The sequence below is a fragment of the Diachasmimorpha longicaudata genome, chromosome 18 (genome assembly GCF_034640455.1).
Source record: "Diachasmimorpha longicaudata isolate KC_UGA_2023 chromosome 18, iyDiaLong2, whole genome shotgun sequence".
Classification (NCBI taxonomy): Eukaryota; Metazoa; Arthropoda; class Insecta; order Hymenoptera; family Braconidae; genus Diachasmimorpha; species Diachasmimorpha longicaudata.
The window spans coordinates 4,857,260-4,883,106 of record NC_087242.1 but is presented as its reverse complement, the minus strand read 5'-3'; the positions used below and the strand labels follow the sequence as shown (position 1 = coordinate 4,883,106).

The 25,847-nt window shown below is 43.0% G+C and overlaps 3 protein-coding genes across 5 annotated transcripts in view; 2 read left to right on the top strand and 1 right to left on the bottom strand.

Annotated features, from left to right (window-relative positions):
* Window positions 1-25,847, bottom strand: part of LOC135170742 (putative uncharacterized protein DDB_G0277255) — a 59,222-nt gene that overhangs the window by 9,915 nt on the left and 23,460 nt on the right. The window lies entirely within an intron of this gene.
* Window positions 1,710-3,665, top strand: LOC135170750 (uncharacterized). Of its 3 annotated transcripts, none has more exons than XM_064136807.1 (4): window positions 1,710-2,055; window positions 2,125-2,326; window positions 2,407-2,998; window positions 3,065-3,665. In XM_064136807.1, exons 3-4 carry the CDS (start codon window positions 2,577-2,579, stop codon window positions 3,468-3,470), a joined length of 828 nt encoding a protein of 275 aa, XP_063992877.1. In that variant the 5' UTR covers window positions 1,710-2,055; window positions 2,125-2,326; window positions 2,407-2,576; the 3' UTR covers window positions 3,471-3,665. The 3 variants fall into 3 exon arrangements, with proteins under 3 accessions (XP_063992877.1, XP_063992879.1, XP_063992878.1); XM_064136809.1 differs by having other exon boundaries at window positions 2,392-2,998; XM_064136808.1 differs by having other exon boundaries at window positions 1,710-2,326.
* LOC135170799 (segmentation polarity homeobox protein engrailed-like) lies at window positions 21,054-23,316 on the top strand. Its single transcript, XM_064136855.1, has 2 exons — window positions 21,054-22,084; window positions 22,256-23,316. The coding sequence occupies exons 1-2, from the start codon at window positions 21,502-21,504 to the stop codon at window positions 22,597-22,599; spliced, it is 927 nt and encodes a 308-aa protein (XP_063992925.1). The 5' UTR covers window positions 21,054-21,501; the 3' UTR covers window positions 22,600-23,316.

The following is a 25,847-nucleotide window of genomic DNA, read 5'->3' as shown; positions in this document are numbered from 1 at the left end:
GCTCGGGAGAACACTCCATTTGTGCTGGTTGAATACGGTGGATGGCCGGCCACCCTGGATATACCAACATAACGCCACCATATTGGCGAACAATCCATTTCGATGAAGATTTACGATCTATCGCGTTGGGCGTTGACGCTGCTCTTTCCCCTCTTCGTGTCGCGATTGTAGGCAATTCATCAGGGAGTTCACCGTTTTCCCGGCTGGATTATTTTGTAGTATTGAAGGAGATGAGTGACAAAAAAATTATATTGAGATCAATCAGTATTCAAGAGTACTGAAATTCGCCGACAAAAAGGCTAGAGCGGCATTTTCACACATGATAAAAGTGTTTTCCGACTATATTTTCTCTTCTCCAGAGTTTCTCACGACGTCCACACCTAAATAATACCTCTCCCCCTCTTGCAAATCTTTAATAATTGAAAAATAAAATTCGCAAAAAATATTCCGTTGGTTTTTCCCGGCGCGATGAAAATGCATTCCCACCTCCGAAGGCAGAACTTTTTTTTTGACTGAAGAAACAGTTGCTGGCGCTTTTTATCCACCTCAAGTTGTTTTTTTCGCATAGTATTGACATGAAGGTTAGAGATTCAACATCCAGTGATGCGTAAATGGAAAAAAGCGGTGTCTCACGCCTGGAAAGGCACATCGGCTGACGACCGCGACGAGTCAAGCATCAGAGATACAACTACATTCGTCAACTATCGGAATCATGTGTCTCAGCAAGCGGATAAGGTGGTAACAAACGAAAATGGCCCTTTTGTTGCTAGAGAAGAAGTGAAACCGATCTCTTTGAAGTATCACCGAAATGACCCTGGACCGTCGGTCATCATACCGGAGTCATCGTACCGCGGGGACAAGTCATTGGTTAAAAAACGAGTGAAAAAGCCGTCGAAATGCGAAGTGAGAAAATGCCGGGGTATTAAAGTAGTGAATATAGAGGCCGACAGGTACCGTGAACTGATCATGAAAGTTAAAGAGCTTAAGAAAAATGTTGACGAGTATGAGACCATAAAGATTACTCAAGCCAGCGAGTATTTGCAGCCGCCTGTTGAAAAAAAAATTGCAAGCACTCAGACTATTGTGGATGATACCCGGAGTGCGTTAATTACCCTTGAACACTGCACAGATGAAATGACGAAGCTCAAAAAATTTTTCACCAGTGCGGCTCCAAAAAAATTATCCGATAATGTTGATCGTCGGTGTTGCGAAATTGTGACCCCTCACGTGCACACTTTTCTCGATGGCCTCTCGGCTATCATTCAATATTCCATTGAGAGAACGTTAATGACACCTCCGGATCATCAATTACCGTCAACATCACGTGAATCCGGAAATTGTGACATCATTCGCGATGAGAAAAATCGAGACCCGAGGATATCTCCGCAGACAATAACGAATGCCATGCAGAAACCTGCAGAGCCATGCCCATCGGAAACATTCATCACTAAAAAGACTCCGCGAGTAAGAATGATGAAGAAATGAAAGGACTCCTACCCGTCACCTAACTAATGAAATTAAAGAAAAAAAATATATATAATGTATTCATTGATGTTTGTGTAAATTTGAAAGATTAAATTAAAAAAAAATCATTTGAAAATTATGTGAAAATTCTTCGGTAATTATAATGATGAAGAAATAACAGGAATATTCGTCACGCCTGAATCGATGAAATAAAACAAAAAACAAATACAATGTATTCGTTGACATCTGTCCGCATTTGAGAGATTAAATTCAGTAAAGAAGGCGACTTCAAATTTCTAACAGCATTAAATTACGGTGGAGTAAACCATAAATTACCAAAATTCAGGAATTCTCTTGGGTGGGCTCGTGTTGTCATTCCCTCCGGCATTATCGATTGAATTTATCAGCTGTATCTACAGTCAAATTGGTAAATCATTGCTTCTCTCGATTCGTTGGTTAATTTAACTGTGTGAGCTTCACCGGGACTCAAGTGGTATCACTCTGCCGATAATCAGACAGCATCGTCTCCACCGGTTGAGTAAGAAAATACACCAGGCATTGGGCTGCACGAGGAAGACGAGGCATCATGGGGTCAGTATTTCTGTCAATGTTGGATGCCAAGTTTAGGGTGATTGGTATTTGGGAATTTTGAGTGTGCAGGATATAGATATGGATAAAGTTATCATCGTCGTAAGATGTTCACCGCCGAGCTACGATAAGCCAATGCCTATGGGTTCTAAGACAATTCTAACATTGAGGGAGCCTGCTGTCCTCAGAACTCCATATTCCACGTCGGATTACACTGACGGCTCGTCAGACGATGAGACTTCGAGTGACGAGGCCCCTGCTCACGATTGGAAAGGTGAATTAAGTTTTTTTTCTCCTCACAGAAAAAATGCATCAGTGGAAAATTATCTCATCATTTAGAGGAGCTTTTTCTAGGTTTGCTGAATCTTCGAAGTCTTCTGTCTAGATAATCCAAAGTCCTGACGTACAAGTGAGGAATACTCACTTCAAAGAACAAGCTTCGTTGGAAGATCTCGGCTTGAAGCTCAATCTACGGCTGTTGTGTCGTTTCGTAAACGAGGTGGTTACCTGGTGACTTCTTCGTAATGTCCGTAATGGCAGTGGCATTGATTAGATGGAGACAGCACTGGAAGGCAATGCGAGAGCGATGCTCCAGATTGTCCTGCCTGAGGAAGACGAAGAGACCTCCGGACGATGATGCTGAAGGCAATGTTGCAGCCCCCAGACCTCAGAATATTGCAATACAGTCGGTAAAAGTGGTACAGGAGGCTCCGCAAATCAAGCCCTTGGTCATTTCAACTCATTCCCCAGTTGGAGCCAGGGAATCACCAGCACCAACAACCTCCAATATGGCTAGCCCGTCCAACGATTCCCTCACCGCTGGTCACAGACGGAAACATCCGCACCGCCGAAAGCCAAATAGACAATCAAAATGTTGGTCAAAGTGTTCGGAAACAGCGAGACTGAACATTGAAAATTCCCCTCAGAATAAATGTCAGAAAAAGAGGCGAGTGTTCTGTTCTTTGGCCGAAGACTCTGTACAAGGATTCTTATGATTTTCAAATTTCTTTAGAGTGAAAATTGAATTCTGCCAGCACGGACCCCAATGTAAAAAACGAAAATCAGCAGAATCAGAATTGTTGGCCAGAACGAGGAAGAGCTTTCAGGGCTTTCGGGATGAGACGCAAGGGTATTTTAAGAAGGCTAGGGAGAGATATGACAGCCTTTCATCGGCTGCTAGACACCCTTTCCGTCGCTCCAGCAGGCAAACCGTCGTCAATATGAGCAGCTGCACCTCGGAGAAGCTGTGCTGTCGGTGTGGACTCCCCGCCGAAAATCTACCGAAGCAATTGGCCAAGATCACGAAGAATATTCACCAGATCTGTGAGTGCGAGGAGAACCCGATGAAGATGACGGGGGGACCTTTGATTTCCTATTGCTCTTGTTCCGTTGCTCTTTGCGGAAATGATGATCCATGAAAAAAATCCCCGAAGAAATTCTCTTTAATATGTAAAACCCATAGTATTTACGATATATCAAAATAAAATCCCCCTTTAAATAATTGAATGTCTCTGAATGCCTGAGCAATAAACCTCTTGAGCTAAACATAATGTAATTTTATCTCGGACATTTTTACTGCCGCGTCCAACGGCGTCTGATGGTGTGCACCAGCCTATTTGCTGGGCATTAGCGTGGGATTGGTTGTAAAGCACCGCAGCCAAAGGAGACATGATAACGGTTTTAAATATGTTTTAAATATGCTTTAAGATGTGTCTGCGAGCGCTGATTACTTGATGCATTCATGTAGGGGATGCTATAAAAATGAAGAACACTAATTTTTCGCGATGGCACCGTCATTTGGAAAAAGTTGATATTTAAACCTATGAAAATCCTCTGCTGTGATAATTATCCGAAATAAAATAGAAAAAAAGTGGTTGATAAAGAGAGAATGGATTAGGCCTGGTGTGTTGGTCCAAGACACTGTTGTGAATAACTTGTTTCAAATTTTTCTCGAAAAACTCCTCATTATCATTGCGCACTTCTCCTTCACACAAAGAAAGATAAAACTGAAATTAAACAGAATTGCCATAAACTCTGTCGGTGTCTGCACACTCAGAGCCCCGTAATTTTCCGCTCGTTAACCACATTTGAATCACCTATTTTATGTTTTATTTTTTTTCCCCCTCATTTTCTTTATCTCAACGACGCGCATATACTGATGGCATCGACGGGGTCGCCGGCGAACTGGTGGATTGATTTTGCCCCAGTGTTGGTGGATATAAATATTGCGCAGGAGAGACGGGACGGCTAGGGGATATAAATCACCGAGGAAAGCCTCGTTAATATAATCGTACGAGCTCATGGAAATGTTGATAAGTGCAGATACTGCATTTGTGTGCGTAATTGCCACGGGCGTGACCGCATCGGGTCATACGTCGCGTGATGTATTTATATGATATGATTTTTCTTGGGATATTTTTGGTCACAGGGATGATGATTGAATGGAGAGGAGAAGCTTACCATTTATTTTCTCTCTCCACCATGTTTTATTTTAATTTTTCTGCCGACAGGCAATTGACCCCACTTTACCCAACTGCACGGTAATTTCCCCTCGACGTTCCCCAAAAAAATTCCAGCTTTTTTACCCCGCCCGCAATTGAATAATCACAAAGCAATTGGGCGAAAAGTAATCGAACAATTCCATCTCGTAAACTGCACTCAGCATTTACGAATACAGCATTTCACTGAATGTCCGTGGTAGTTTCCTCACGCATAATCACCTGTCTCGTCCATCATAAATAGCCATACTATATTCATGCAGGGCCCATGGATCCCCAGTGGAATACGCCGTGCCCACGCAAAACCCGTCCGAACGTCCCAACGTTTCAACACACGCCCACACATTGGAGTCGGCTCGCTTTCAAAATGTCGTAAGTCAAATTGCCCAGAGTGCACCGTTTCATCATTCCCAACCCTTCTTTTCCATTTTTTTTCTCTCTCCAATTCATTTTATATACCCACTTGAATACCTGTGGGAGACATGGATATGAAACAACTACACGGCTTCGAGCGTGTACTTGAAACTTGTAAGATCATCGTGTACTCTTATTTATCGGGTGTATCATTCGTGTTGTCACGTTGCTCAAATTATTCACTGTTAGAAAAAATAGGAGGACTCGCGGAGAGAAGTATTCAATAAAGAAAAACCTTTCTTTTTTCTTTCTAATGCCGGGGTGAAATGGGTTAGAGAAAAACCATTTGCCCATTTTTTTTCAGTGAACGTAATCGCCGCGGTTTTCTCACGAAATCTCTAATGAATACCCCGAACAGTCCGTTTAATTGCGCACGTCCATAACGATTGCCATGGATGACAGCATCTCATGGACGATCCCACAAGCTTTTCCGTTTCGTCCCCCCAGCGATGAGTTAATAACCCCATCCGATTGCCGATCACGTATACAAAATGATATCTATCGGCGACGGATCGCGAGATTTACACTCGGGAATTCAAGAGCGATCGCAATATATATATATATATATATATGTATGACAATACCGTTCCCCATCGTTTCAGTTGAAAAAGAGGAGAACTATCGCAACGGATATGCACATAAAAAAACGTACGCCGAGGATTGTGTGATGGCCGTCTGGCGAACCGACAGATGTTAAGACAAAAAGTCCCGGGTTCTTGAGAAAATTTTCCCTTCGGTTTCCAAATGCCCACGGAAAATTCATCGGTTCTCGCACCGATGCTCGTTCTGGGGGATTGGCCGAGCAATAATAAGACGGGCCCTCTCGAGTAAGTAAGGGGGAGAGGGGCGAAAAATGTTTCGTGGCAGAAAGCTCCCCACATGGTGTTCCCAACAAAAGAAATATAATTAGCTTGACTAGGCAGCGATGTGTAGACAGATAGGGGCACACCGTTGTGCGCTTTGATACTGCTAGCCCTCGGACCAGGTATGTGTATATGCGCCTCCATCAGATCCGGATAGATAGAGAGGGCGAGTGCAAGGGGAGGGGAACTCTAATATAGGAATCGACATGTATAGACCCATGATACAGCTGTTGCCATGAGAGGCGCGGTTCTTTACCCCAGATGGGTGGGCCTAAAAAAATCATCTGAAAATGGCTCTCACAGTTGATATTTAGGAAATGGTCGGAACCAGCGGGCCCAATCCCTCCGCATTTTTCAATCCCACGGACGGACATATTTATTCCGTTGAAATCCGTCAGGTCGAGAACATGACCCTAGTTCTTCACTTCGGCTACTCTCCGCAGCCGAGGTTCGACACTTTGCGGGGCAGACATTGGGTATTAATTCCCCCGGAGATTTAATGGTTAAAAAGAGGAGGAAATGCAAAAAAAATGGAAGGAGTCGAGTTAAAGGTGCACGCTTGGTCACGCGAAATTCGCACGAGCAAAAGCCACCAGCTCCCGGGAGCCCTGACAAGGGGTTCTGAACGACGAGATAAGCAACTGAGAGAATCGAAACCGTGAAGAGGGCCGAGGGGGCGAGTGGGGTAGGGAGAACCTACTGGAAGAGACATATAACCGAATGAAATATCTTTCTCACTGCGTGAGTAATACAAATCTGGGACCTCTGCTTCTGCAATCTGCTCGTATATGTGTGTGTGTGTGTGTGTGTAACTTGTTTTCCCTCCTGAAGTCTGCAGCAGCAGTCGAATGAGTATCAGTCCCATGTACATATTAATCACGCGAATCGCTCGCGACGATCACCGAAAAAGAATAACCCTCGCTGAGAAAACTTCGCCAAGAAATATTTCCTCAGTTCGCATGAGATATGCGTCATTTGTAACTGAGAATTTACTCGACGAAGCCAATTGAAAAGCCAAATACACAATCCCCTGAGCAATTGATTCTAAACCTGACACCAAGTTCGGATTATTAAAAATTCCGTTACTTGAATGTGAAAAAAAAAAATGGAAAAGGGGCAAAAAAACAATTAATTCCCAATCAATTTTCCAACTAATCCGTGTAAAAAATTGAATAGTCCACTCGTAACTGTACAAATATATCATCAACACATCCGTGTTAACGTATTTTCAGTCACTATTATTAAATATCACATACCGAAAAAGGATACCCTTCGGGATACCAAAAGCGAGAGAGATCGGGGCCGGCAATGCACGGCAGAATCGAAAGCAGAAGCCGAGGGAAAAAAATGGTTAAGAAGAATGAGAATAAGAGTAGAAAGAACTTGAGGCTAAAGAGACTGTAGTAAATTTCTTCTTGGGTGGTCCAGGAGCACAGTGGGTCCCTGTCGAGTCGCTGCGCCGCGCGCGTCACCTCGTAAGATGGGATTTTAAGGCCCCGCAATCTAACCCCCCTACAATCTCCCACCCCCCTGGCCCTCCCGCCCCCCACTCTGCATTCGTTTTGATCGCCTTCACCTCGACTCTCTCTCTCTCTCCCCCTCCACGAAAAATTTTTAACCCCTCTTAGCCGGTGTATCCACGCCAGACGGCGGGTCCATTCCGCCGCAATGGGCCTCAAGCCACTCCTGATCTCACGTCCCCACTATAGGTCCCAGTTCTGCGCTAGGCATCGGCCGCTCATTTATATGCCTGTAATTAGATAGCTGCTTAATCTATAGCCCCATGTTTTTGTTGTTTGCTGTACCGCTGTGAAAATCCCTGTACGACGGGGGGAAAATTTCCGGATGAAGATTCAAAGATTCGGTTTTTTTTTCTTTCACTCCTGAATATCCTTTCGTTTTTATTCATTCTTTTGTACCCACAGCGCCTGTTTTTTGCTCGACCTGCGGAGATATCTTGGGATTCCGGGTCTTAGATGAGGCATATCTGGGCCGGAATTCTCAGCAATGGACGTGCCGCGGGGTATAATCGACTGGTGTGAAAGTTACCATCACACGGAGAGAAATATTCCGTAAAAATTGGGGAACTCAAGATCTTCAACTCTTCTCAACTAGTTCTAGGATCTTCCTAATGTTGTAAAGTATTTTCAAATGCATCATCAGGATATTGGGAATTTAGCAAAGTCTGAAATTTCAAAATGGCGCAGTATTTTCTAACTTCATCCCCGACAATTCTCAAGATTATTCATTATGACCTAACGATATGCGCGATCTTGACACAATGGGGAGAATGGAACCGTCTCCGGTGGTCAATGATGCTATTAATACTCAGGGCAGTTCATGTTTTGACGTCGTTTTGTCCAATGGGAGGGAAAATGGTCATTGTAAAATTGTGAATAGTGTTTTTGTGGTCCCTATTTTCACAGCCACAGGGCTGACCATTCGTCCGACGGCTCCCTACTTAGCGCACCACACATTTGGGGCGCAGCCGCCACCGGTGCCCCCCAGTTCTCTTTTTCAATCACGCGATTCATGTATCTACAAATTTCCCCCGCAGGCTATCCTCTTCCTCTATTGAATTTCAAAAGTATCTCTCAAGTCATGGCACTGTCCATTATTACTCCACGTGAATGAAATAAAATTCATCGGATGATTTATTGTTACGAACAGATAATGACGTTATTGAGTTACAGTGACACAAGTACATTTAATTATTCCGATGATGAAAATTCTCTCGATGTATGAATCTCAACAATCAGCATCTGTCAATGTCATTACCGGTTATTAATAAAGATGCAAAGGTATATTCATCTGATCTGAGACAGGAATCGCGCGGATTGAGTAGGCCGATGGCCTCCACTCTAATGTCCACCAAACCAGACAGAGCAATCAGTCATTCAGACGTTAATGTAAGTGCCTATTAATTAGCTAAAGTTAATTCAGTAGCGAATTTCCATTGGCGAACGTGCACAATCTGCAGAATTATTTGTGGAGGCTTGCATGTATTTTCTCCTCTCATTGCAGGGGACTTGAAAATATTTTACTTTGGAATTTCCATGTTTTCGAGGACAAATATATGAATTATATTATATAATCGGTATGTTATCTTTCGTGCATTTAAACCTCAATTGACGAATTCCTGAATCACGATAATTGCGCTCTATATGTGAGCCAACAATTTTTTTTTCATTACGCAATATATCCATTGACAGTGATGGACGCCCCGTGTTGGATTGGCTTCTCTCTATCACAGGGTCTTGGTGCTCATTCCCTGAGCATCGAGCGACGCTGAAGAACATCATGGTATTGCATTGAGCGAAACAAGCGCCAGAGGTAAGAGAAGAGAGCGGAGTTTATCGAGTCCGCTCGCGCTTACGATGGAAACCAGATTGTGCGCGAGGTACATGTCAGACGTACTAACAACTGACTATATGGCATCGACGAACCAGGGGACTCGATATTTTCAGTGTTGATGTTTTATTTAGTAATGAAATCACGACAATCCATCGAACAAATTATTTTTTAAATTTTTCCTCGATGATCTTTCTTCAACGTCATGAGTCCCGAGACGGCTGATTAAATTTAACGGAACAAATCGTAGAATTTAGTGGCGATTCGTTAAATTTCACGTCCAACTGACATTTTTTATTCATTTTCGAGAAGTAATTTTCCCTTTTTCTTTCTCACGATTTTTATTGGATTTTTTTTCTCCGCCTAGAAAATTTCTCACCGTCTCCTTCAACGGCACTCCCTTCAATCAATATCAAATGAATTCCTCCATTTCTCAATCATCATCAATCCCTACATGCATTAAACATAGGAATGATACAATCGAGAACAGCGTAAAACCGAGAAAAGTATGGAAGATGCCCGGTAAACGGCAAAATTGGAAATGCCGAGGATAGATGGGTCGATGCGATATCTTCGAAGATCCATTTATACCGCATCGGGGACAAGCTTTACACTCATTTTCGAATGCTATATTCTAGGGGTCACTCGCTGCAATCTAAATAACAAAACGGCTCCACCAACATCACTGCATAACCGAGATAAAGTTGACCATTCCATGGGACCACTGGCCGCCCTCAAATAATTCCTGGAGATTTAGAAAAAAACCGTCTCATCACCAACGCAAAAATAATTTCTCAACATCTCCAGTATACATTGAACTTAATGGAAGTAGTAAATTAATTTTTGGGTCTGTTCAAGTATTCTAACATCCAACTCCACGACCTTCTTTTATCTTCATTAGATGTGTATCCCCATATTTAAATCTACGCACACATATTTTGACAGTGGAACGGGGGAGGGGGGGGGAGTTATACATTATACATTGAACAGGCGATAAAATAGGAAGTGATTTAACAGTGAATATAGGTAACAAGTTCGCGACTCGGGGCATCTCCATGGAAACCAATATCGATCCTCGAACCAGGGCGCTCTCGTACAGCCGGGGCTAGAACCAATAACATCCCCAGGATTTTTTTCTGCCTCCGAATGGAAGCGGTCTAGTTGTTTTAATTTATTCCTCGGATTTCCAAGTTGTGTTAATGCTGTGTTGATTTTTATTTTCTCATTCTCCGGCAATTGGTACAAATCACGACGTAGAACTCGCGGGGGGTCTTGTTTCCAAGGTTTTTAGCCAGTCTCGAATAATGAATAGTTTATTTTTTGTGATAGCCATGGGATGTACCTCGCTCGATTGACATTCCCGATAGTCGGGTTCGAGTTAACGCAAACAAAATGATTGATACATTAGCCTCAAGTGTGCCTCTCTTTCTTCATTCACATGAGTTCGGTTCCTATTCTCTCTAACTTTAATAGTTGATGTTTTACACCATCGGATTGATTTCCTTTCGCAGGTCTGGTCGGCACGAAGACACTGAATTCTAGATTTTCTGTAACTGAGTCGGGTCACGAACTCTCACACGGGAGTTAAGAGGTCGTCTGTACGTTGGGAAAAGAAAATTCATCGAAAATGTCTCCTCGATTTACTTTAATTTAACAGAAAAATATAATAATCAGTACGTCTATTAAAATATTATTTCATAATATAAAAACCAGGGAGACTTTAGAATAAAACGCGTGAGAATCAGACGACCAGGTGTTGAAGGTCTCGGTTAATTAGGACCAATGTACCGGAATGAATGAGTCAATTAAACATTCTCGCCTATTTATAAAGCCCGAGTGTGCAGAAAAGGCAATAGCGATGCATATGTACCCTCGCCTTTGTTACCAAGAAACGTTTATGAGTTTTTCCTTTCCATTTTGTGTAATTCCCTCGGTTCTTATCATCCCCGAGATTCTTTTCTTACCGTCGGCCGTGTAATGTCATGTTCACCACGTATATCACCATTCTGGGGATTGAGTGGGCACTGCGAATGGCAGGAAAATATCAGAACAAGAGACTCGTAGAAAAGCGGAAGCCACTCTTGGGCATATTCTCGAGTTGCGTTAGCAAGGGAAACAAGCAATCACTTCGTGTCTTCTTCATTAAATCGTTGCACTTACGCCTTACGCATTTTATGATTTCCTCGGGGCGATTGCATCGTTAAAGGGGCACATGTTACTCGTGTATTGCTTGACTCGGCCCTCATTACCGCTCGCCTCCAGCTAATTACAACATAAATGGAAAAATTACATGCAATAGGCTTTGACTCGTGCACGGAGAAAAAAAATTCCAGATTTTTTTTTTTAATTCAGACAAAAATTCAATTGTCTACTAGCGGAACAATTCTGGTGCTGGTACGGTAATTTTTCTCTCCGTGTGGCTCTTGAAGATGGAAATGAAAAATAAGCGATACGAATTCATTGTTTCGAGGGAGGGGGGAATACGTGAATTTATCAACCCTCCAGCTCTTTCGCGCCGCACACAGTTACAGAATTCAATTTTCAGGTTGATTTGTCAGAACGTCAGAGAAGGGAGCACTATCTTCCCTCTATCTTCTGAAACACTTTACACTTTGTCCATTTTACTCCATTTCGAATGGGTGGAATACTTCTCGGAATTTTTTTATGCCCCCCTACCCCACTTGTTTTCCAGCTTGGGTGAAACGTGGACGTTTGGTTTGTGTATCTGTATCGGTGGCACGTATCACGGAAACACTATTGGGTTTTCAGGGAACAAAGAAGTTGGGGATACTTAAAAAATAATTTGGATGAATATGCACTCAATGAGAACACTTTTGAGACACTTATTTGTCGCTTATGGGCGGTGGTCATGATGAATTTCTTCCTGATTTTCTCCTCGATGAGGGAGATATGCATGGCCACCACTCGAGGGCGATGTAATTTCACATGATAATGTTTTTGAGGGGGGAGGAGAGAAATGCTGGAGGAAAATTACCTCAAGAAGGAGGAAAAATTTAAGACTGCGATTGTTAAACGCGCTCATTGGAGTGCATTATCGCTCATTTAATTTCACCAAACAAATGTGTTATATGTGCACAAGGGATGATGTTACCCTCTATTGTAAACAGTTTGATATCCTTAAATTGAACAAGGGAGAAGTGGCATATAATCGACTCGACGACACGGCTTATCTCGGTAAGCCCTGCCCCATGGTTCTGTCACGCGACTCTCCTCCAACCGCTCCAACAGTGTACACACACCCCATTTCGAATTTTCCTCTTCGGCACCCTCATAAATATAGACCCCTGTAATCGTTTATGAAGTTGGGCGATTGTTATATGAAGCTGCAGATAAACACTCGGAGTAATCATTTTCCGCTGAGATTGAGATTAATGAGAGGCGGAAAAATTTACGGTTACATTGCGTGGAACGCGATTGCCTCATCGGTCAAAGTATCCACATTAGGAAAAACCATGTTTCACTTTTTTAAATATAATTTATTTCTCAGATTCTTTTATATTGTCGACACATTAGTTGGGTTATCGACTTGTCCTGATTGATGGACGATTGAAAAAAAAATTGATTCATTGACATTGTGCGATTTTTTCCCTTAAACGCTGAAATTCTCCGCATTTAACGAGATTAAATTCATTACCTTTCATGGATAACAGTTGAATGAACGGAAAACTCGCTCGGAAACGGGAAATGGAAACCAACGCCCTCGACTGCATACCGCAATGTCAGACAACAATGATACCGTCTTTAGCAGAAATTTCTCGTGACTCGGTCTAACCTCCCTATATATGACTAAACGTGATTATTCGGCTGTTTACAATAGCAAGCATTGTTATGCAAAAGGCTCTGTATGCTCGTTGGTAATCCATATTGGCGGCGAGTTGCTCAAGGAGATCAGCAAGAAATGCTTACCTATCCTCTAATGACAGCTCATTAACTTCTTTTAATCACCGACATTAGAGCAATCCGGATAATTACTCCGCACTGGAGAGAGATGAACAACTCCAGTGGGGCTTTAATTGCGGAGCGCATTCGTGGGCTCGTCAGTCTTGCCGTAAACGGCGGAAGTCATATTATTGTGAAAACGAGAAAATTGGGAGCAAAATGTGAAAAATCTTTGGAACGAAGTGAAGCGTTGGCAGTTGATGGCCCAATGTTGGAGTATTTTTTTCTCTCCACGCAGAGTCCGCCGGCTGGTGAAGCTCTGAAAGCTCGTGTGTCCGCTCCACCCGCACACAAGGGGGTTGTGGGTGCTGCATGCACGAAAACCCTCATATTATTACATCTCGGGAACACACGGTTTTGGAAGTTGGAGGACTGAGGGGTTATATCGTTCACGAAATCCGTAGCACGAATCTATGCAAATGAGCCGGCCAATTACGTTGCGAACCCGTAAAAACTGCTCCTTGTTAGCTGTTGGGACCCTGGCCATGTGGGACATGGGACTGCCGTGAATCAGGGCGCGGGTGACGCAACAACAGGGTGGTCGTGACACAAGGCTCAACACATTCAGGCCATCCGACTGGAATGTTATATTTATTGATTAAGCTCTGGTCCCTGTCGTCTGGAAAATCAGATCGACTGAAGTTGCCAAGTTTTTCCTTTGCCTCCAGGAGTGGAGGCCACGGTTGCCTCCCTACCCCCTCCCAAATGTAATACTAAATGACACAACATTTTTCGGTAGTTGAAGAAACCCTCGGGGAATTGGGAGCCTCAATAAAAAATATGATAAAAAAATAAAGAGCCAAAATTGAAGAATTTCTTTTTCTCTCAGGACCTAAAAACGTCCATTTCCCATATAATTATGTATTCCTCCACATATAAATATTAATTTCCATATCGGTGAGCAATGGTTTCCCACCGATTTAACCGAGACATCATTGAAAAAATAAATCACCCAACATATCCTCGGCTGCATTTATTTTTATTTCACCTGAAGAAACGAGGGATAATTAAATACCCCCGGTAAGAGTGAGAGAGTATGCAATGCATAATAATCCAAGCCAGAAAAAGGAATACCACCGTGAGGACGCGCGCGCGTCTGTGTTTGTTGTCTGTATATGTGGGGTGGGGTGGGGTAAAATGGGTAAGAGGGCTCTTCCAACGAAGATTCGTGTTGAACGTTCGTGTATAATGACGTGCGAGAAGAACGCAGAGGGTATTACTGCATGTTGGATGGTGTGGCACAAGTGAGAGGGACTACAATGGTGGCCGCGGTACAAAACAAGAAGAGAACGACAAACGGGGTGGAGGAACAAGACGAAGCCGAAGAGGTTTGAGGTAGGGGAAACCGTCGAGTGTCGGCACCTCGCCGCCAGAACGGACCACACACGTTGAATCGTGGTTCTCAACGAGAGGCTCTCCTCCATATTTTATCATCTCCATCACGTGCCTTCGTCCAATAGACGAAATTAAATTTACGACTATTCCCCTGGTGATTCGAAAATCACCGCCGAAGTGTGGTGAGATGAGCAGGGGGAGAGAAGAGAAAACACAATTATTGCAGGTAATTAGTAATCTTTTCCTGAGAAATTATCGGTTGGCTTAACGCGATGAAATAGACGGTCACATTATGGGAAGGGTGCAGAGCATCCCTAAAAAAATCGTCTGAATTTTCCGGGAGGGGGTGTTCCGGAAATTATTCCCCAATTGATTTCATTCGGTGATATTAATCAACTTCTATCAGTGTGCACAGCACATTGAGACGTGAAACACGTGTCAGTTATTGACACGTATTGTCAAAATTTACGATTGGAGTGTGTCAATCGCGAAGATGCGAGACGGAGAACGGCCAGGGTATGAACCAGTCGGAAGTTGATTGCGAAACCGGTTGGCGTTACCAACTTATCACGATCATTCGCCCATTCTCTTTATACGAGCTGGCTGACGTACATGGCTGTAACGCGCCAACTTTTCCTCCCTACACCCCTACCCTTGCACTCGTAGCGTAAACTAAGCGTTTATGAGAAATTGCATGGGTGACAGCACCCTTTTACATTTAACATATCATCCATGTTTATTCCCTTTGTTTCGCTGTTGATAAGCGCAGCACGGAGAGCGACTAATCTCGTCAAATTAAATACAATTGTAGCGCAATTACATCTAGTTGGTGTGGGTATGATTAAATTACTCGACGCGTATTTATCGTTTAAAAATAGGCTACTGTAGACGCACTTTCTAATTGCGACTTTTCATAATTTTAAATTGTTTTTTGATTCTCTTTCACGGCCCAGAATTTTTAACCGTGTGATTCTGCAAACGATGAGAACTGATTTTTCAAAAACCTAATAGAGCACTGTTGCATGTCAATAGGAGCGATATTTCTTTTTTCGGATTTATCTAGCATAAAAGATTATGTTGATTATGGTAACTGGATAATAAGGGAGCCTGTTAGGAACAGGTACCGTGCAACATGTCTGTGAGGTTACTTCTCTTGGCATCCTTCCATGACTCGTTATCCACGTGCCCGGGGGCCACAGCGCCGGAGATTCCTTCGAGGGGTATCTTTTTTCGTGATGAGTTGATGCCCTCATTCATCCTATCTTCTTTCCCATTGTACGAAACATCGAATGATTCTGTCGCTCTTGGCTTTGCCTGTCCGACTGGGCTCGGGATATTTCAGTTTTTTTTCCTTTTGCCATCTTTCTCTCCAACGATACCAGCGCACGCTTAAATTGAATATTCCTCTCCCTTTTCATCATTAATGTTTTAATTTGATTTTTCACTGACACCCGACATTCAGCAAAAGCACTAGCGCTACTCCGCATTGGCGAAAAAAAAATGCTTTTAAGAATATTTCGTTAATTTTATTAAAGAAATTCTAACAGTTTACTGGCACTATCCAGTTGTAGTTTGCTATAAAAAAGCCAATTTACTTGTCAAAACAGAGATGGTGACGCGAGAAAGTTTGTATTGACAATAAGTCCCGAAAATTACCGGGCGTATTCGCCCCCGCGGTGCCGGCATGTTTTCTCATCCTGACGGGCCAGGTATTTTCGGTACACGAATTCGTTCCGTAGTCTATTCAACATTTTTTCAGCGGTAAAAATATTTTCCATCTGTGATTCGCCACGGATACCTAAAGTGTGAGGGGTATGCTATTGACCATGACCTAGTCAGTCCCGAAGGATTTTTAGTTTAAGGTCATCGAGAAAAGTCCAGAAAAGAGTTTACACTGCCCCTGAGCTCGGGCCATTCCAGTGAGACTAATCGTTAAATCCCGTTGACTTCGGATGCTTCTGTAAGGAGAATACATCCCTTCGCCGAATCTTTGACGTTTTACACAATTAAATATTTTTATTTATTTTATTTATTTGATGTGTCACGTCAAAACACGGATTGTTGGATGATAATCCGTGTTGTGGAAATTTTTTTTCCTGGCGAAGACTTGTGACAGAAAATTTGACATGTGACATCTTAGTTGGAAAAAAAAATCAGATTATTCTCACGGGGTTGACGGCTTCTCTAGGTAACTGTAAGTATCGCTGCAGGTCTCGAATTGCCACCCAGAGTTTAAGCAGCTACCTAAGCAGAGCCAAATTTTTTTAGTTGTAAAGCCGAACCTGCCGGTGGCCTCTCGACGGGGTGTGCTGTGTGACAAACCCGTCAGAGATATGTAGATACACAGTTGTGAGATATTTCATTATTGTGTCAGCAGATATACCCGTCGCCTCGCACTCCGTTTGACAAGAAAATTTTACATTTTTAACTGGGAGTATTCAATGATGATGAAAAAATAGAAAAGAGCTCCCTCAACTATTTTTTTTGCTAGAAGTCTGTCTTTGACATGCGAAAATTATCGTTTTTCTCGAGGTGGCTGGATACAGGTACCGCACTTCCCCTACACTTTTTCATTAAAACACATAATGAAAATTTCCAAAGCTGATATTCTTAAGACTGGGCTCTCGACAATAAATTTCCTTCTATTGTGACAAGTAGAAAGTAGTTTTGACATTTAAAGAATGAATCGACCATAAGGTAACACATACACAAGCCCTGGTCAAAAGCCAGACAGGTCACCGTGACGAAATATCGGCGACTGCAGTCAAAATACCAAACAGTTGCCTTGAAAAGGATATATTTGGCTAATAGAAGCAGGTAGAAAATCGACTGCCACCTCTCTAGCCAGTTTTTCCATGGTAAATTTTCTTATTATCCTACTCCTGATAACAATTCGTCCCAGACAAGCGAAGGAATATCCTTGCTTTTCTGGCATTTCTCGAAGGGACGCTCCGTGACGCTCCTCTTTCATTAGATGCAGGTGCCGCGCATCATTCTGACCCACAAATGGACGTTAGTTCATTCCTTTCAGAAGGAGAAGAAAAAAAACATTTGCATTTCAAATTTCCCTGAGAAAAAGAAGTAGACGGAGAGGAGAATTGAATAAAACGTGAAAATGGGCCGATGATATGTCATGTAGGAGAAAAAAATGTTTTTCCTCGTGGTAAGTTTGCACTCATGCCGATGTTTTAGGATGAATAGAAGAATTTAGGCTGCTGAGTGTGTGCACTCTCAGCGTCTGTAAATTGCCTGCCATATTGGTATCGCGGGCACACATGCACCCGCCCCACCCCTCGACGATTCTCCCCCTCTCGCCAACTGAAAAGCAACGTCAACAATAATATAATATTCCTCTCCGTATTAGTGCATCAGTGAATTCACTAATGCTCGAGCGGAGAACGAGGAAGAGGCTCGTTTATCACTTTGCCGCCGATAAATCAGAGCTATCCGCCTAGGGAATGCTTTTGCGGTTGCCCATAGTGTTGGAACGGTTTATAAACGCAGAAGGGGGATATATTCTCGGGGGTGCGGTTATCTTCGCGTGTACCGGGTGTACATTATCTCAGGGGCTTTTCTAGAGCGTTGCCCCAGTGTGTATATTAGTGTTAAAGGGAGGGAGATGTATGTGGCTATAAATAGTCGTGTAAACTACGATTGTATAGTCACACGCTGGATTTTACAGAGTATCATCCCTTTGGGGTCTATTATACCATCGGGGAGAGGATGGCACGGTGGGTGTGGTCATAGAGTGTTTATAAACAAGATTACGCCAATCATCGAGTAGGGGGGAGGGGGGAGTAAGGGGTTGCCTCGATTCACACCTACGAACGGGGACTGGATATTTATTGTGATAACGCTATCGGGAATAAATTCACGCAACTCAGAGGTAAATGATTATGTACCGCGGGGGGGATTTTCTGGTGGGTTTAATTACGGAATAGACCGCGTGGAGATTATGGGCTTCTTTCCGGGGGTTATCGTAATTAATAACTCCACAAAGAGAGAAAAGGTTAAATAAAAATTACGTAAAGTCGGCAATTTTACATTCTGAGCCTCGACGACTATTTGCAGTGGCTCACAGGCCGATACAAAAACGTGAATCCGTTTGTTACTCCACGGGTCACAAAGGGTTGAACTACCAACCCCTGAATTCCCTCTCCCCTCACCTCAACAACTCCACCGGGGGGTCCAACTAAACTTCTTGTCGCGCTGAGTAATAAATATCGCACTCGAGAAGATGTTTGATAAAAAAAACCCCTAAAAATATCGAGTCGTGGCCCCACGTGACACGCAAAGATAGAAACCCACAGGGGAAAACACGTAAGAGGGCGGAGCTTGTGTATTATTTTAGCCACACCCCAGTGCCTCATCACGTGGATTGAATCCGGGGATAAAGGCTCGCCGATTGGTCAATAACAGGTTTACGTAGGTGTGGCATGCATTAATTATTCTAAATAAGTCGTCGGCCCAGCGGCGACTGATTATAGAGTTAGCAATGCCATAAATAGAATGCCGTTTACCGATGCCTCGCTCGATCTCACTCGTGCAGGGGAATATAATCACGAAACTCTTTTTTGTTGTTCAGATCTTAAAGCCTGTCAACTGGGGGAAAAAAATTAATCTATCGCTTCAGCTTGAGACGATTGGTCCATTTCTTTGTTGTCTTCTTTTATCAGGTGAGTGACTACATCCCTTGAATTCCATCCTCCAGCGATGGAACATCTCTCCGGATGTCTGCGATAATCGACTGTGAAATTTTAATTATATTGCCCCGTTGACAACTGATGGCATTTTAAAGCTGGTCACGTGGTATCGGCCTCCTCCTTTTGCTAATTTTGCTTTCATAGAAATTTTGGAGAGGAACTGATGATACCTTTATCATCAGATGAAGAGAAATGAGCAGTAGAATAATGCTGGCCGTTCCATATCGGTACCTGTTCCCCTCGCACTCCCTGTCCGAAGTCTCACTGGAACTTCTCACGCAGAGGCTACAATCAAAAAGGTTTTTTGTCAAGAAAAAAAAAATTAATTTCCCCTGGCGAGTCCATTGGCCGATATTTTATTGTCTTCCTTGGTAAGGTACCCGACTGCATCTCGTGAATTCCATTCTCCAACGACGGCAGGAGCTCCTCGATTTTGAAATTTTAATTATATTGGTCCGTTGACAACAACTCACGGTCTTTCCACGTTTGTTCACAGGTCATTTCCCTTTACCTTTTAAAATTTTTCATTCGTATAAGATTCCACAGCAGTCAACGCTATCTTTATCACCATAAATAACAAATTATCAGCGCATTAGACGCTTGAAATTGAATTTCCAAGCTTCAGTTATGAAAAATCGATCAATAACCCCATATCACGAGTGAATATTTGCTTATTACGAAATTACGATAGATAAATTTCAAAATAATTCGTAATCAGCCGAGGAGCTGATAAGACCCGCTTGTGTGTCTTGTTCATAATTCAGTGATTATAATTTATTGACACGTCTCCCATACCGCCAGCTGCTCCAATACAGCGTAATAGTCCCGAATAAAAGGCGATAGGTGGGGCTGAAATGCTGACACCATTAAAAATCCTCGGAACGATGATGTTGGAATAAATTATATCATCGACATTATACCCGGGCCTTTAACACGCTCCATCCATATTGACCCAACATCTGCTGTGTTCTAAGACAACACATTCATCTCTCACCTCTGTACAGGGCCCCAACCATGAAACCCTCTTCACAAACACACCGACAACCAGAAATTGTATAATTGGGACAGCTACGGATGAGTCTGAAATTCCCGTCCGAAAAGCAATTTCACATGGAGCCAGAACGATGAAGACCTACGGAGAGGAGGTTTGTGGACTCAGAGAAATGAATTAACCCTCGGGCCGTTGCGAATTTGCGGTGCCATGGAACAAAGAAACTAGACGCACACTCAGGCTCATTCGGATATCGTTGGTATTGTAGCTGCTGTTGCAGGGGTCTGGGTAGTTTCACCAGAGGCGGGGCATTCTGGGAGAGGCGTGGTTAGTACCCCTGAGGAGGGGAGGCAATCTTTTTCAGAGAGGGAGGAGGGCACGTAGGTGAATCTGAGACATTTTTAAAGAGTAGAGTAGTATTATTTTCATTTTACTTCATTTTTCATGTTTTTTTAGAAGATGGGAAGAAATATTCTAAGCTGATATTTCTCCCTGGGGTATTCCATTGGATAAAAAAAATCCCAAACCCTTCCAACCTCGCTTACAACCCTCGCCACGTCAAAGTACGTAAAGAGTGAGGTGTTTTTTAAATATTTAAGGAGTGAATTTTTTTTTTCAAGCCCTCAAATCAAAATACTGCACTCATAACCATTATTTATACAACATCAAATATTTTGAAAATTTTCTATACTAGTTTTTAACATTGTAAATAATGTTTATACGGGAATGACGAGAATAAAAAAAAAACAGTGAAAAAACGTGTCAATAGTTAGCCATTCACCCCAAGCCCGAGCATTGAAGCAGCGTCTGAAGGTGGTGGGGCATGAATCGATGGTTTATCCTGTGGTGGTGGGGATGGGGGAGGGTCAATGCCTACCAGGTGGTGAAAAAATTCGGCTGGTGGGACTGGTGTTGAGGGCGAAGTGGGCGGTCCCAAGACACAAGCCTTAATAGAGATACAATCGAGTCAGGCTAGCGCACTGGATCTTCGACTGGAACGATGTAGGAGGAGTAAGGAACATACGATCGAGCGTCTTCGGGGCCGGGGGGTGGGGGCGGCGGTAGCGGTAAGTAGGGACCTCAGGCCCCTAGTTTAGACATCACTGTGCGACGGATGGACAGCCAGTCAGACCCGTTACGGCACTCGCACCAGTACTCGGAAACCTTGAGAAAATCCTCTGGCCGACGTGTTGCCCCCCACCCCCGAAAGCGCGTGTGCCGGTGCATTAATTACAATTGAGTGACTGTTGATCATCATCGAGTGACCATGTGGATATCCCAGTGCTGAGCCATCACCTACCACCCACCGCCAATCCGAGACAATTTAAATAGTCATGAGTGTCGCCCTGGCAGCAATGGAGACAGCCTACGGCTTGCGCTTGGGTCTTGGTGGTCATCCCCATCTTTTCCATCATCTCAGCCACCAGCAGCGATCCCCATCGCCAAGTCCTAGCCATCAGCCCACGCAGGGCCTTCCATTCAGTGTTGTCAACATTCTTAGACCCGATTTTGGACGCGACGCAATCAGGTCAACGTCGCGAACGTCGTGTCTGCCTCATCCCAGTCCCTCACCACTGCCAAGGGATTTGACCGTGTCAGGGAGACTCTCTGGCCAATCAGCCGCGGTACACCGCGATACCGAGTCCCTCACCGGCTCAACATCACCACTTCAAAGGCACTCGACCTTAAGTAGAAGCGGAAGTCTCGAGAGTCTCGCGAGCAACCGCAGCTCCGTAACTGGCTCATCAACCGGAACAGCCTCGTTGTCATCAGCGGCGTCTACCATCGGTGCTGAATCTGTCAGCGGTGATAGCATCATCGGAAGTACCCCACAAACAAATACCACTTCCGCTGGTGGCCAGAGCTTGTGGCCCGCCTGGGTTTTTTGTACACGATACTCTGATCGTCCATCATCAGGTAAGCGTTTTTCCATTGTCCATTAAATTCAATTGTCATATTCAATTGTGGCTAGGGGTGGGGAGTGGAGAGTGGGAGGTGGATCCTGCGGTTATCCACTTGGCTCGAACGTATTTATACTAAACCATATTGCGTAGCGATAAATAGTTGGTATTTATTGATTTATTTAAGGGCCCAGAACGAGACGCGTCAAACGCACGAACGATAAAACTCTCTCGGCTGAGGAGAAACGACCGAGGACGGCTTTCAGTGGTGAACAACTGGCCAGGCTCAAGAGCGAATTCACGGAGAATCGGTACCTCAATGAGAGGCGACGACAGCAACTATCCCGAGAGCTCGGACTCAATGAGGCGCAGATCAAAATTTGGTTCCAGAATAAACGGGCAAAAATTAAAAAATCTACCGGACAAAAAAATCCACTCGCTCTGCAACTGATGGCACAGGGACTGTACAATCATACGACAGTGCCTGTTGATGAGGAAGGGGAGGAAATCAACGCTGGCTTCCAGCATTGAATTTTGAGGGCAAGAGAAAAATTGCCGACGACCTGAGGCCACTATTGGCCTGGAAATTTCCAGAAAGTCCACTTTTTCAATTATTTCGTCAATTCTAATTTGTTTCAAATTTAAACCTTCCAAATTTCAATGAAACAATCGTCGTTAAATATCAGCCAAGTTGGGAGGAAACAGGTCTCACGTGAAAGCCCTAGTATGGGATAGTGCGTTTTTTTCTGGAATTAATATCAGGTATATTCTGTATAGACTGAACATCAGGTGTAGATAATCTACGACTCATATCATCAAAGCATCGATTTATTTATGCTATACAATTTTTTAAATTGGACATATTGCTGTGAATAGGCCAATTGCCGTACTGTACGCGTTAAGAAGTATCGTAATGAAGTACTGTTAGATTCTATTGGAGAAAAATATCAGTTATGTTGAGTACATTGAATAATTTGTAAATAAACATAGAGTTTAAGAGGTGTAAGAATAATCATACAGTTTATGCTACATAATTCTTCCGACTAGCAATGATCTCACTATATTTTGTCTCCCTTTCCTACTGTTGTAAATACGTATCCATAATGATGATATAATTTATCGCTAATGACTGAGAGAAATGGGAACGAACGAGTTATCACGCGATTTCTTCTCCAGCGTGTTATCATGTATTTATGGAACTTATAAATGGGCTACTGTTATGTATTAAAAATGCAATAGAAAAAAAAATGCCTTTTTTATTATTTTCCTGTTCATTACCTCTACAATCGGATTTTTATACGCTAGTAAAATTACATTTTGCACGGAATCATTATCTTTCAACACCTTCCTGGTGTAGAAATGAATATTTAAGGTTTTTCTGAACTTTCGGGAATTGTTTTAGACATGAAATTGATTTTTGTAAGTATTTTAAAGGTCAATAAATTGATGATGATTTTAGAGAAGGCTCTGGTGTTGAACCAGAAGCTGAAAGAATACTTTTTCACTGGAGAAATAATATCTAAAGTGCCTGTATCTTCTTAAGTTCATTTCACTGAACTTCCGCAAATGTCTGATGCTGAGCTGAGTACAGGAAAATTTAATTATAAGCTCTTGCTGTAGATATACAACTGGTGGGAGGTTTCGTATTCCCCTGTCACATTGCAACATTTCCTTCAGTGGGTGATAATTCATTTCATGAGTATTTGCATAATTCTTGGAGTTAGTACAGCTCTAGAGTTTTTGGTTTACAAGTGTCCAAAAATTCAGTGATTCCCTTTGGGTATTTGTCACCAGTATTTCAAATGATAATATCCCAAATATCCTAAACTTAGTGGCCCTGTACACTAGCTCTTCTGCAGTAATTCGCAAATGGTAGGAATGTTAAAAGAGGGGAATTATACGTATTACTACTGGATACACGCAAGGGGAAGTTATCCGAGTATATATAACACTGGCCACAGGCATTGTACGATGGCCATTAGGGGTTTCTAGTTTGTTGCCACCAGTGGCTCACTAAATTAACTTTTTCTTGCGCCATCCACCAGTGAATTTATGGTATATACCACCTACGATAGTATATTCTTTGTTAATTGTAATGTATGAAGCCCTTCCCCCCCTCCCCTCCCCCTTAGTTCGAAAATACTGAGAGTTACAATTTGGATGAGAAACGGTTGAGACTTCAAAGGTAAAAAAAAATACTTCAAAGGTTATATGGCTTTTATCACGAACGGCTGGGAGGAAAGAAATTCAAAAAGTCGAGGGTAAATTAATTCCAAGAAGGTATTACTCGGGAGAATCCCTTTAGTCGCTCTTCATCTCCAATCGAGCGGGACACGAGAGGTTCTAACGAGTCTACGAGAGCAGAAGAGGATTTATCGTTTGTTCGTTTCTAACATTGCTTTTGAAATCGTCCGACAACGATAGCGACGACGTACGTGAAACGCTTGGGTCACTTTGACTTGGCCAACATCGTCAGACGTACATACCCCTGGTGTGACTTTTGCACACATGTTTTGGTCGTACATCACACCACAGTCGGCCGACTCGTAGATCTTTTCGTACATCCGAATCTTGGAGAGGGGGGAGGGATGAAGTTTCGAGGATAGAAAGAAAACAACCACTGGGCAATACACAACGTTTGGGACTAAACGCTCACTTCCGGTGGTATATTTATCTGCATCTTTCATCGTCGGGCAAATCACCGAAAGACGGGTAACAGGGTGGAACAGTGTAATTGGGTTGCCACTGGAAACTTGGGATATTAGAACCTCGTTAGAATAACGAGGTGGAATTCCAAGTCGGAAAGTATCTGCCTGAGCTGAAATATTATCATCTTTTGAAGGTTTAATTTTTGGAGTTAATTTAAAAAGTTTTTTTCGGATATTCTGAGATGAGAATTGGATATGGTAAATCGCGATTTTCATAGGACTTTTCCCGGAAAATTGGACATAGAGCTTGTCCCCCTTCATTCAACTCTCCGCCATCAGTTGAACGTAATCATGGAACGCATGGGTTTAGGTAGCAAAATTCAAGGTATGCATAGCGTGTGTGGATAAAGATGAGAGAAAATGAGCAAGACCGAAGAAGCAGAGGCGACGTGGGACAACGAGAGAGTAGTGAGACCACCCAACACGATCACACGCGCGGTATTTGGTGGAGGAAGGGTAAAAAATGAGAATGGGGAAAAAGGGGATTGAGAGAGCAAAGGAGAGGGTGATTAACAGGTATGTTTTGGATCGAACCAGTTGGGAATGTGCAGGGAAAAAATCATTTCCGACAGGGCCAGAGTTAAGCCCTCGTCAAATCCTGTGCAAACCCTGCCTAAACCCCGATCGAATGCCAATGGAGGTCTTGAGAGGATCTGACTATTGAAAATATTTTTCAAAACCTTTCAATCGCTCATTCTTCATTTATTCAAGGTGAAGGAATTTTTTTCAATCAATGGGGGTAGTATAACATGTAATGGAATTTTCCTTCGAATTTATCTGGCCCGAAAAGTTTTTCATTTCCACTCACCATCATCGGAGGATTAATTTCGGATCGTCAACTAATTATCGTTGTGCCTGGAGTCGCATAGGTAACGGACTGGTAATTAAATTCTTTGTGAGAACGATTCAGGAATGTCGGGGGCGAGGCAGTCGCAATTAAAAGAGAAACGTTTCGTTTTCTTGCCACCCTTCATTGCCCCCCGTCTTTCCGTTACTTCAGTTAAGAAGCGCGATAATTAAAAAAAAAATATGCAGCCGTAATTGACCTCTAGCAACCCCCCATATCCCTTA